General features: G+C 38.7%; 1 protein-coding gene across 2 annotated transcripts in view; it reads right to left on the reverse strand.

Moving 5' to 3' along the window:
- Positions 1-13,508, reverse strand: part of MAD1L1 (mitotic arrest deficient 1 like 1) — a 544,571-nt gene that overhangs the window by 412,471 nt on the left and 118,592 nt on the right. For both annotated transcript variants that reach the window (XM_069983919.1, XM_069983921.1), the window contains exon 11: positions 7,474-7,618. In XM_069983919.1, the coding sequence (XP_069840020.1) occupies positions 7,474-7,618 (145 nt within the window). The remainder of the gene's footprint in view (positions 1-7,473; positions 7,619-13,508) is intronic.

A 13,508-nucleotide genomic window follows, 5' to 3' on the forward strand; every position in this document is an offset into this window, starting at 1 on the left:
TAAGACAATGCTGCCTGAATCCCTGCTGGAGCGGCTTCCAACGACATCGCAAGTCATCTTATAAAGAGTGAGGAGTGTTAGTCCATACACTGATGTATATTCACGCACTCCCCATAAAGTTACTAATGCAGCAGAACGAAACTGCGACTGTAAAACATACAGGAAGAATAGACGCCACCCCGGTGATGTGTGTCTGGAATAAGCGCCCGCGGCTGTCGCTGCCCTCCTCCTCCTATTCACAGGGGGTGCGTTATCCCATATATCTCTGATAACTAGTGACACGCCACAATATCTCAGCAGTGACAATTTTAGAACAAGCCTCATCCAAGAAAGAGAATGACAAATGTAATACACTTCACACTCCATAATCTGTGATCTATCACTCGCACGCTGTCTGCCTTAGTGGAAATGTTTCGCTCATAATGCGTGCTTCCCTAAAAACCATGGGGTCACGTGTACTGTGAAGAATCATTGAGATGGGATCCTATAACCAGTTTATTCCTCCTGCCTATAAAAGACGTTGTCATTCTAGAATGGGAGTTATGACGCACGGTCGCCTACTCGCAGCGGAAGAGCGGAGGAGAGGTGTGTGAATGTCCTTTCTGCACCTGATAATCCAGAAAGTCTGATAGTTCAGCACATTTCCTTCGCACAGAACAGTGATGTAATAAGGAATTACACAGGACCAAAGAAAACAGGACAGAGGAAACCGGTCGGGAAATTGTATTATAAGATGAAGCGATGGAGGACAAGCTAATATCTTCTGCTTTCTTCTTTAGAGATCTTCATTATTAGAGGAGGGTCCTATATAAAAATCTAGTAATCCAGCACAACTGATAATCTGGCATGTCAGGTTCCACCGATTCCTGATAAGGCTGGATTCACACATCAGGAATGATCGGAATAGGTGGGAAACCAGATAGCACTAGCGTCCTATTCATTGGGTCCCATTCATTGCCCCGTAGGCTGAAATGGGACACGGTGCAGGAAATGTCGACTATTCAGCATATTTGCAACTTTGCATGGAGCACACCAGATGGCGAATATTCAGATGATGGACATAAGTGAACCCAGACAGCCCACGGGCCCTATTAGATTAAGTTAACTTCGTATTTTGTGAGAAAGAAAGAAAAAGGGAGACTGTAAGAGACATCGAGAGAGAGAGAAAAGAGGCAAAGAGAGCGACCCAGAGTAAAGTGTGGTATAGAAAGAGAGAAACAAGGGAGAGAGACAGAGCAAGAGAGTGTGATCGAGACCATGAGAGAGACTGACTGCAAAAGACACAATTAGGCCTTATTCACACGTCCCGTAATTTACGGATCCGTATTTCCGTATCAGAGTTAGTGCACATTGATGTCTATTGGGCTATTCACACTATCAGTAGATGAAACGGATGAAAATCAATGCCGAAAAAAAAGGACATGTCCTAGTGCGGACCCAGTTTTTTTTACGGATCCTCTCATTGAAATCAATTGTTTACAGATTGCAACATGTTTGGCATCCGTATTTCCGTAAAAAAACACGGATGACTCATAGGTCACAAGGTTCTGTTTCTAAGCAACAACAGGCTGACAGGCGATCATGTGACTTATTTTAGGGGTTGGGCAAACTGGTGCTATTTTTTTTTAAACCTACTCAGCTTTATTAACTTGTATAAAGCAGTCAGTAGTAAAAACAGATTTACGGAAATACGGATGCAATACAGATGTACTACAGATATCCAATCCGTAATTTTTAACAGGATGTTTCAGGACTAGAAAATATTACTGAACGTGTGAATAAGGCCTAAGAGACAAGAAGAGCAGGAGGAGGAAGAGGAAGGAAGTAATTCAAGAGTAGAGTAATTCGAGAGAAAGTCAAAGTAAGGGAGAGAGAGAAGGGCAGTAAGGCTACATGTAAATGACAGTGGATAGAATGGGATCCCCTCACTGGTCTTAGGGCCCTATTCCACCGGACAATTATCGTTTAGATTATCGTTAAATCGTTCGAATCTAAACGATAATCGTTCGGTTGAAATGCAGTAAACGATAACGACCGAACGAGAAATCGTTGATCGCTTTATAAGACCTGTTTTTTTTTTATTGTTGCTCGTTCACAAATCGTTTGCATTGAATAAGACGTCGTTCGGTCGTTCACAGTAGATACGAACGCAATAGCGAAGAAAAAACTATCGCAAATACGATCATAAGTAATGATTATCGTTACATGGAAATGAGTGAACGTTTTCAGGTCTTTCGCAATAGCGGTCGTTTGAGATCGTTAATGATTATGCGAACGATAATCGTCCGGTGGAATAGGGCCCTTAGCTCTCTCCCAGTAGGTCCCCATTAAAGCATCGGACTATTAAAGAGAGATCTCAGTGACAGGTTCCCTATAGAACGTGCCAGGAAAGCTTCATGCCGATCCATAAATGTAAAGATTATCAGACAGCTTAAGAAATGAGGAGAATAGCTGGCCACAGTCTGCCGTCTACTCCACCCATAGATAAGAGACGTCTCAGATACTACAATTAACCTCCACTCCACGCTGCACAGACCTCCACGAGACTCCCCCATTATTACTATGATGATTATTATTATAGTGTGAGGTTCTCATTGTGGCGGTGCCGTCCACAGGCGGCTATGGAAATCTGTTGCATCTCAATTCTTCTTGCCTCGGCTTTTTTCCTGAGCGAGATGACACCATGCAGCACAATAACAGGCAATTTCACTACTAATTTCCATAGCTGGCCTGCCTGTATATATCCATTTACCTAAACTGCAGTGATACAACATGTGTCCAGGATCTAGGAGACGCTTGTTGTTCTGCATACGAGCCTGGAACGAATTTACAAGAACTCACAGCTCATAAAGTCCCCAGAATCGATGGCCTATCAACAACAGGGGTCTGACTCCCGTCACCCTTGCTGGTCAGTTGTTTGAAGGGATTGAGCTCTGGTTAACTTAATATAGCAAATATTTAGTGAATGGTTAATAACAGTTTTTTGGTCAGCTTAGAAGATGCTATCAGCGACACACTGCATACACGTGCTATCAGCTGCCTGCATACACGGGGAAATATTGTTTAAATTTGAAAATTATAACGATTTTTCAGACAATAATGATCCCGTGTAATAGGGCCCATAGAGAAGGTGGCTGGTCTGCAGAGATGTCAGTGAAGGCAGGGGTCTGATCCTTGTAAAGCTAAAAATGTTGCCCGATCCGGTTGACACGTCAATCTTACAAACATAAGGAAAAACCCTTTAAGGCTTAAAGTCAGACACTAAAATAAATTTAATCTAGTTCTATTTTCTGACTGTAATTTTGATATTTTATAGAGTTATGGAAGCTACAACTCCTAACTGGGCTGTTTTTATCAGCATTTAAAAAAAAAAAAAAAAAAAAAAAAAAATTATATATATATATATATATATATATATATATATTTAGTGTGTGTGTATGTATATATATATATTTAGTGTGTGTGTATGTATATATATTTAGTGTGTGTGTATGTATATATATATTTAGTGTGTGTGTATGTATATATATATTTAGTGTGTGTATATGTATATATATGTGTGTGTGTGTGTGTGTATATATGTATATATATGTGTGTGTGTGTGTGTGTATATATATATATATATATGTGTGTGTGTGTGTGTGTGTGTGTGTATATATGTATATATATGTGTGTGTGTGTATATGTATATATATGTGTGTGTGTGTATATGTATATATATATGTGTGTCTGTGTGTATATGTATATATATGTGTGTGTGTGTATATGTATATATATATGTGTGTCTGTGTGTATATGTATATATGTGTGTGTGTGTGTGTATATGTATATATATGTGTGTGTATATGTATATATATATGTGTGTGTGTGTGTGTGTGTGTGTATGTATATATATATATATATATATATATATATATATATATATATATATATATATATATATATATATATACACACACAAACACACACACATTATATATATATGTGTAATTTTTTTTTTTTATTCTGCCATATATCTCTGTATACAGGGTTTACTTCACCACTTGGTCCATCTGCTCTTTTAGTATTTCCCTTCTTATTATCTTAGGATAGATGTTTATCCCAGGCAGGTTTACATTCAGTTATTGAAGATTTAACAGCCACATCTTCTAGAAGTTTGCTCCAAGCATCTACTACTCTTTCAGTAAAGTAACATTTTCTCACACTGCTTTGGATCTTTCCCCCAACTTACTGTACCTCTCACTGTGTCCTCACGTTCGAGTTCAGTTTTTTTTTTATTTTTTTTTTATTAAAAACCCTTCTCTCCTCAACCTTATTTACTCCTTTAACACATTTAAAGGTTTCAATCGTGTCCCCCCTTTCCCTTCTGTCCTCCACACAGATTTAGATCCTTCAATCTTTCCTTGTATGTTTTATGACTGACACCCTCAACCATTTTTGTAGCCCAGCTCCGGACCTGTTTTAGATGAGGTCTCCAGAACTGGACACAGTATTCCAGATCTGGTCACACTGGAACTCTATACGGCGGGATCACAATCTCCCTCTTCTTACTTGTTATATTTCTAGCTTTACAGCCCCGCATATGATTTGCTTTTCCTACCGCCTGGTTGCACTGGTAACTCATTGTGAGGTGTCAGAAATCACTACCCCCAAATCCTTCTCTTCTGAAGTCTTTGCCAACACAGTACTGCCGATATGATACTCGGATAGAGGATTCCTCCTCCCCAAGTGCATTATTTTACATTTGGAAACATTGAAATGCAGTTTCCATTGTTTCTACTTATCCAGTAAAGCTAAAGAAGGGTAGAAGGCATAAGAAATTGATAAATTTCAACAGTTCACGCGATTATAAATAGATTAACATAACACAAATAGAGTCACCTTGTTGCATTATAGGCGGTGTAATGTAACCCAGTGTTCACAAGCACACAACACATCATTATAATGTTCTTAATGCGATTCTATCACTCTACAACTTGGCTGATAGAACTGAAAGGTCAGAATGTATATTAGATTAGTTATGTATATTATATTAGTTGCATATACTACTACAGCGTATTAGAGATAACATCCTATCATCATATCTAAATTCAATGGGTCTACGGTTGGCAGGTTGCTTAGAAATTTGCAGACAAGACTTTTTTTCTTCAATGATGGCGAATAAAGCGACAGATACAAAGGTCACCACATATAAGCAAATGGCAGTAAGTGAGAATATGGTAGAGGTTCTGCCCCGTTGTGGCGATAGTCATATAACACTGGAGATTTGTGGTATGGATCCCATGCTGCAGTACAATACATGCCAACTGGGTTTTAATGACGTCATCCACATGATTGGGAAACTTTATATACAGAAAGACGAGCAAATTCATCTGTGTTCTGGACTCACAATAATAGCTATTACAAATATATTGTACTCAATGGCAGATAGCTATGGAGGATGGATTTCAACCATAGACATAAAGGTTTCCATTCACCGACAGTATGGCTGGGTACTTTCTATACGCCTCCTCCTGATGTCATTAATGCAGCAACATAAATATAATAAAACAACCAGTCATGTGATCACATTTCTATGAATGTATTGGTATGGGTAATGGTCACATAACCATACCAGGGCAGCCTCAGAGCAAGCACAAATTTATATTACTACAGTAGTGTGTGTGTGTGTGTGTGTGTGTGTGTGTGTGTGTGTGTGTGTGTGTGTGTGTGTGTAAAAAGTCAACACACATCTACCAATACACAGTATAACTGCAGCAAATATTCACAAATATCAGCCCTTCAAATAGTTGTTAGAATTACTTTTGTCATTCTTCATTTACATTTTTCTTATACCTACCTAATATCTATCCAATATCTATCCAATATCTATCCAATATCTATCCAATATCTATCCAATATCTATCCAATATCTATCCAATATCTATCCAATATCTATCCAATATCTATCCAATATCTATCCAATATCTATCCAATATCTATCCAATATCTATCCAATATCTATCCAATATCTATCCAATATCTATCCAATATCTATCCAATATCTATCCAATATCTATCCAATATCTATCCAATATCTATCCAATATCTATCCAATATCTATCCAATATCTATCCAGCCAATATCTATCCAGCCAATATCTATCTAGCCAATATCTATCTAGCCAATATCTATCTAGCCAATATCTATCTAGCCAATATCTATCTAGCCAATATCTATCTAGCCAATATCTATCTAGCCAATATCTATCTAGCCAATATCTATCTAGCCAATATCTATCTAGCCAATATCTATCTAGCCAATATCTATCTAGCCAATATCTATCTATCTATCTAGCCAATATCTATCTATCTATCTAGCCAATATCTATCTATCTATCTAGCCAATATCTATCTATCTATCTATCTAGCCAATATCTATCTATCTATCTATCTAGCCAATATCTATCTATCTATCTATCTAGCCAATATCTATCTATCTATCTATCTAGCCAATATCTATCTATCTATCTATCTAGCCAATATCTATCTATCTATCTAGCCAATATCTATCTATCTATCTAGCCAATATCTATCTATCTATCTATCTATCTATCTATCCAATATCTATCTATCTATCTATCTAATATCTATCTATCTATCTATCTATCCAATATCTATCTATCTATCCAATATCTATCTATCTATCTATCTATCCAATATCTATCTATCTATCCAATATCTATCTATCTATCTATCTATCTATCCAATATCTATCTATCTATCTATCTATCCAATATCTATCTATCTATCTATCTATCCAATATCTATCTATCTATCTATCCAATATCTATCTATCTATCTATCCAATATCTATCTATCTATCTATCCAATATCTATCTATCTATCTATCTATCCAATATCTATCTATCTATCTATCCAATATCTATCTATCTATCTATCCAATATCTATCTATCTATCTATCCAATATCTATCTATCTATCTATCCAATATCTATCTATCTATCCAATATCTATCTATCTATCCAATATCTATCTATCTATCCAATATCTATCTATCCAATATCTATCTATCCAATATCTATCTATCCAATATCTATCTATCCAATATCTATCTATCCAATATCTATCTATCAATCTATCCAATATCTATCCAATATCTATCTATCCAATATCTATCTATCCAATATCTATCTATCCAATATCTATCTATCCAATATCTATCTATCCAATATCTATCTATCCAATATCTATCTATCCAATATCTATCTATCCAATATCTATCTATCCAATATCTATCTATCCAATATCTATCTATCCAATATCTATCTATCCATCATCTAATATCTATTTATTTAATATCTTTCTAATATCTATAATATATCTATCTACCTTCTATCACCTATCCATGTAGGAGGACCCCTGATTATTCCTCTCGGCCTTTGCCCCCTCCTCCTGGAGCACATCTCTTTACCTTACTGAGTAGCAGCACCCTCTTCTGCAGACGTCTCACCAGCGCGTCGTGCTGCTCTCTCTTCTTCTTCTCCTCCAGGTAGTTGTTCTGCGTCTTCAACAGCTCATCCTGCAGCTTCTGCCGTGCATTCTCTAACATCCGGGCGCTACAAGAAAGATGCGTTTTAGTCATTGTCAACAAGAAACAGTAACTACCCGAAACACCTGAGCAGGGATTATACATGAAAACCCATCACTGCAATGGATTACATTTCATTTACAAGCAAAACTATTACAGAGCCAAAACTTGATGCCATATACAAACCTCAGTGGCTTGTAGACTACTACTCCATTCCTCAGCTTTACAGGTAAAAGTTATGAGAGTTATTCAGGCTTAAAAGATACCCATGACTGCTTTCTTCCTGAAACAGTGTTAGTCCTGCCCTCATTTTGGGTGCTGTTTTGTAGCTCAACTCCATTGAAGTGAATAGAGCTGAATTGTAATACAACACACAACCAGCGGTGGCACTGTTTTTGCAAAAAATTATGTGTGGTTCTCTGACTGGTTCTCTGCATCCGCTATTCAATGAATAGTGGAGGCAGAAAACAGACATGTCAGTTTTTTTTGGCGCTGCTAGGGATCCGGCCCGGAGAGTATAACGGCCGTGATTACTACCGAACTTACGTTGTGTGAACGTAGCCTTGAGCTGCAGGTATAAGTGCTGCATGCTGTGCTATTTTATTGTGAAAATCCAGATGAACCACATTGTCAGCCAATGGGGCCCATAGGGTGCAGATAGAATAAGCTGTATGACAGATTTCAGAATGCATATGTTAGAGGGCTTATCCAGCCTTATATAACGTATGGCCCATCCTCAGCAAAGGCCATCATTGTTAGATTGGTTGGGGTCTAATTTCCAGTATAATCACAGAGCCACAGAGGGGTCGGGTGTCACAGTCTCTTCAATGTATGCCGGTCCCTATTAAAGGGGTTATCCAGTGCTACAAAAACATGGCCACTTTTGCCCCACTCTTGTCTCCAGTTCAGGGTTGGTTTGCAATTAAGCTCCATTTACTTCAATGAAACAGAGTTTCAAACTTCACCCAATCAGGAGACAAGTGGGGTGCAAAAGTGGCCACGTTTTTGTAGCTCTGCATAACCCCTTTAACCGTTGTGGTGCAAGGTACTAAGTATTGCAAGATTAATTTAAAATGAAATGAAAATGAAAACACGCTACCTATATATCTACAGTATTAGATATTGTATGTAGCCATCATCATGGCGGGCACACCATATAGCTGTTTATACCTATGGTGTGTGACAGATGAGCAGCACACCACTTCTTTCTTTTATGACTTAACTCCAAGTCTTTATAAATGGCCGCAAGAAATAAAGAGGGCAGAGCATATAAATAGCAGTAGGACGCCGTAGCCGGCTCGCTCCCCGAGCACTATGGCATTTTCAAAGATACTAAGTATTGCAAGATTCATTTAAATTCGATAACACTGAAGTACCCTTGACTGCCTTTATTAAAGGGGTTATCCAGAGCTACAAAACCCTAGCCACTTTCTTCCAGAGACAGCCCCACTAGTCTTCAGTTTGGGTGCAGGTTTTGTAACTCAATTCCATTAAAATGAATGGAGCTTTATTGCAAACCACACCTGACCCGGAGACAAGCGTGGTGCTGTCTGTGGAAGAGTGGCCATGCTTTAGTAGTGCTGGATAACCCCTTTAAACCATTTTGGGACTCATTTTGGTAAACAGTGAACAGACTTCAGTTCTCACACAATCGCTGCAGCCCCTTAAAACGTCCAAATATTTACCGTTTGGTCAGCCAGCTATATACCTTGTATTTTATTCTAGGTCGATATTTAAAGTCCACCGAGTTTGTACCTTGAAAAATGTTTTTGAAAATAAATAAAAAGAAAAAAAAAAATCCAAATATCTTGTTGCTGGGACCCCACTGATCAAATATCATTGGACTATTCTTGAGGATAACCCCTTCAAAAGAGCCCAAGTGGCACAGATATCTATAAAATGTCTAATTACAAACTTTTTCCCCCCGTGCATTATGAAATCATACAGTGAGGAGCTGGCAGGAACCACAAAGCCTAGAAATAGAGACGCCTCGGCATTAACTGTAATTATCACCGTGTCTGTCTAATGGTATATTTAGGTGACATCACTGCCCGATGCGACTCTTCCTCAGGGTGTCGGTGATTAAAAAGTACAAAGCAAAACTAACAATGTGTTACTGTAGATAAATTGAAAAGCAATTCTAAGATACAGTTTAATTCCAAACTCTTTATAGTTCAATGTTATAATCAGCAGCTGTGAAATCGAGTCTTTTCAGTGGCACGTTCAGGTGGGGAGGTTCACCGTTCAGACTCTAAATCTTGCCATGAAAACAGATCATCTAATTGTATGAGCTCCGTCGGCGCTTCTCTGCTTTAGTTAGTTTATAAAAAAAATTCTTCCTAAAAAAAAAAAAAAAAAAAAAGAAATATACTGATGGGAGCGATCACGTTACGATCTGAGCGCCATCATTCACTTGTAAATTGACCACATAAGAGGTGAGAGACACATTGATTCAGATGTATTTCTTACGAAGGGATCAGAGACTATGATGAGCACTTCATCAGCAAGAAAAATGTTTTATGTCCGCCCTGATCCCCCGGATGACCACATAAGAGACCTAACAGACCTCTAAAGGGAAAGGAGGTAAATAGATAAGTAGATAGACTGATTTACTATTTTTGCATCCATACTTTTTTTTTTTTTTTTAAGGGAATTTGCCACCAGTACAGTCTAATCTATCAGTATTGTGTTATTGGGCACAACAAGTTAAGGAAAGTCGGGGTGGGGAACACATTTCACATTCTGAGCTTCAAAGTCCAGTGGGTTGTCCCACTTAATGTCTGACTGACAGTCTTTCTATACAGAAAAGGTTATCAGCCACACATCAGGACAGTCCTCTGGACTGCTAAACCCAGAATACTCAGATTTCAAGCAGGTTACACATTCTACTATATCAATCTGCTCACCACTAGTTCATAACATGCTGTTGGCAGATCAGACAGTTTGTTTAATGTGACAGGCTCTCTATAAGAAATATTGTATTGTTCTAATTTAGTGAATGGTTTACAGAGCTACTCTGGTGAGTTACCGTAATGCAGCTGTCATCTTACTTTTATGTGTTGTAAATAAGACTGTCGATAGATACAGACTGATTTCTTTTACATTTCGTCAGCCAGATGTGGAGAAAGATGAACATACAGATATATAGGAGGTGGGTGGAGAGTAAATAAAAAGAGAAGAAAAGTTACAAAGATATAAGGAGGGAAAAGAAAGAAAAAGAAAAAAAGAAAGAAAGAGAGAAAAGAAGAGAGAAAAGAAGAAAAAAAGAAAGAAAGAAAGAAAGAAAGAAAGAAAGAAAGAAAGAAAGAAAGAAAGAAAAAAAGAAAGAAAGACAGAAAGAAAGAAAGAAAGAAAGAAAGAAAGAAAGAAAAAAAGAAAGAAAGAAAAAAAGAAAGAAAGAAAGAAAGAAAGAAAAAGAAAAAAAGAAAAAAAGAAAGAAAAAAAAGAAAGAAAGAAAGAGAAAAGAAAAAAAAGAAAGAAAGAAAAAAGAAAAAAAAAAGAAAACGAAAGAAAGAAAAAGAAGAGGGAAGGAAGGAATGGGAGGGAGGAAGAAAGGAAGGAATGGGAGGGAGGGAGGGAGGGAGGGAGGGAGGAAGGGAGGGAGGGAGGGAGGAAGGAAGGAAGGAAGGAAGGAAGGAAGGGAGGGAGGAAGGAAGGAAGGAAGGAAGGGAGGGAGGAAGGAAGGAAGGAAGGAAGGAAGGAAGGGAGGGAGGAAGGAAGGAAGGAAGGAAGGAAGGAAGGAAGGAAGGAAGAAGGGAAGGAAGGAAAGAAGGAAGGGGAGAAGGGAGGAAGGAAGAAGGAAGGAAAGAAGGAAGAAAAAGCATGCCAATTAATAGGAAAACAGAGATAAAGAATGTGTTGGAGAAAGCAGGAAGGAACAAAGAAGGCAAGGGAGGAGTATAGGAGTTAAGGCAAGGTTAGTGAAAGCAAAAATGTATTAAATGAATAAATGAATGAGAGAGAGAGAGAGAGAGAGAGAAAAGAAAGGCTATCATGTACTTCTATACATAGTTGTCATCATGGGGCGCAGACCGTATAGCTGTACGGTATATACCTATGATGTGTTACAGATGAGCAGCACGCTACCTATATATCCACAGTATTAGATATTGTATATAGCCGTCATCATGGCGGGCACACCATATAGCTGTATATACCTATGGTGTGTTATAGATGAGCAGCACACCACTTCTATAACTATCCATCATGGCGGGCACACCACATAGCTGTACATACCTATGGTGCGACACAGATGAGCAGCACACTACTTCTATATCTAACATGACAGACAAACCATATGGCTGTATATACCTATGGTATGTTCCAGATGAGCAGCACACCACTTCTTTTTTTTTATGACTAAACTCCAAGTCTTTATAAATGGCCGTAAGAAATAAAGAGGGCAGAGCATATAAATAGCAGCAGGACGCCGTAGCCGGGGCCGGCTCGCTCCCCGAGCACTGTGGCATTTTCAAAGCTCTTAAGTTTCAAAACAAATCATCCTCAGAAGTAAATGTCGCGTTGCCTTCGCCACACCATCCCGCTGATCCCTCCTCAAACTGACTGGACGCCATGTTCCTTTTTTATTTACATGGCAAGAATCAAAATAGGGAAACTCTGATAGACATGAAAAAGAATGTAAAGCCAAGGGGGGAGAGGCTGAACATCAGAAGAAAGATGTTTATGTAACGTATTGCTACAGAACAAATATTCATTTCCCGCTATAATTAGCATTTTATGGCGACCCCCTTTAAGTGCTTCTTGTCATCCTCCATGTATACAGGCTGATGGCAAATAATCGGCTATATTTGCATCTTCTTCTGCCGGAGCAGCACATAGACAAATGCTCTGATAATGATGTAGTGCTAGGCAGACATTCCAAGTTGTTACATTTCTGATGTGGATTCTGATCCAACGCGTTTCGAGGCATTCTCCGAAGAGACAGAGGGGGAAAAAAAAAAGAAAAAGTTCTATCAGAGATTGGAATCTCAAACATTAAACAATTTCCACTGCCGCTCTGGGCCTTAATCTCGGTGATAGCTGTCATTTATCAGGCTCCAATGAAGACTATTTTCCAGCAAGCATCACTGGGAACAGCCAGAGGCAAAATAATAGGGCTACGCCATTGATTAGATATTGTGCGAACAAAGAGGCTTGCCGTGCATAATCCGTCTTTTTGCAACTTTTTTTTTTTTCTTCTTACAAGCCTCGGGGGTGGGGGACGCATATCCATTCCAGTAAAAACATTTCAGATATGATTAACTATGACATTACATTTACAATTCTGGGTAAAAGAAGGACGAGGTGGAAATAGATGGAGATGTTTGAGGTCCTATTGATTACTTGTGACCTACTGGCGATGGAGGTTGTCGCATTACGCAGCCCTAGAGAAAATGTGGCGGTGATAGCCAAGTGTATCAATATATAGCAAACACTCTATTACCACGGCTAAATCACCTTCAGATTGCTTATTTACCTCTAAGTAGTGGCTGTAATAGGAGAGCTTACACAAGGGCAGCTGTCTTGTCACTAGTCTGATGATATAATGGCTGATAAGAGTGAACAATAGCTTGTACTAATCCGCAGGAAAAAAAACCTGTGTTATTCCTAGTGCAGGGGGCGGAGCATGACACAATAATTCTCTTGGTGTATAGTGAATCGGTGTCATACCCCGCCCCCTCCAGCCCTACACAAGAAATAAAGCATTTTTTTCCACGTGTATTTGGAAGAACTTTAAATTGTGGGACAACCCTTTAAATCATGGAACTAGGGTCTCTCTCAGATTCTGCACCTCGGTTTAGTTGGCACCAGATCATGACTTGTGCTCAGTTCCAGCAGCTCCCACAGAGATGACTGAATGGAGCAGCGGTATACATGTTTGAGCAGAGAAGGGAGAATCAGGTCCCCATTCTTGAAAT

This window comes from Dendropsophus ebraccatus, chromosome 9, assembly GCF_027789765.1.
Source record: "Dendropsophus ebraccatus isolate aDenEbr1 chromosome 9, aDenEbr1.pat, whole genome shotgun sequence".
NCBI classification, from domain to species: Eukaryota; Metazoa; Chordata; class Amphibia; order Anura; family Hylidae; genus Dendropsophus; species Dendropsophus ebraccatus.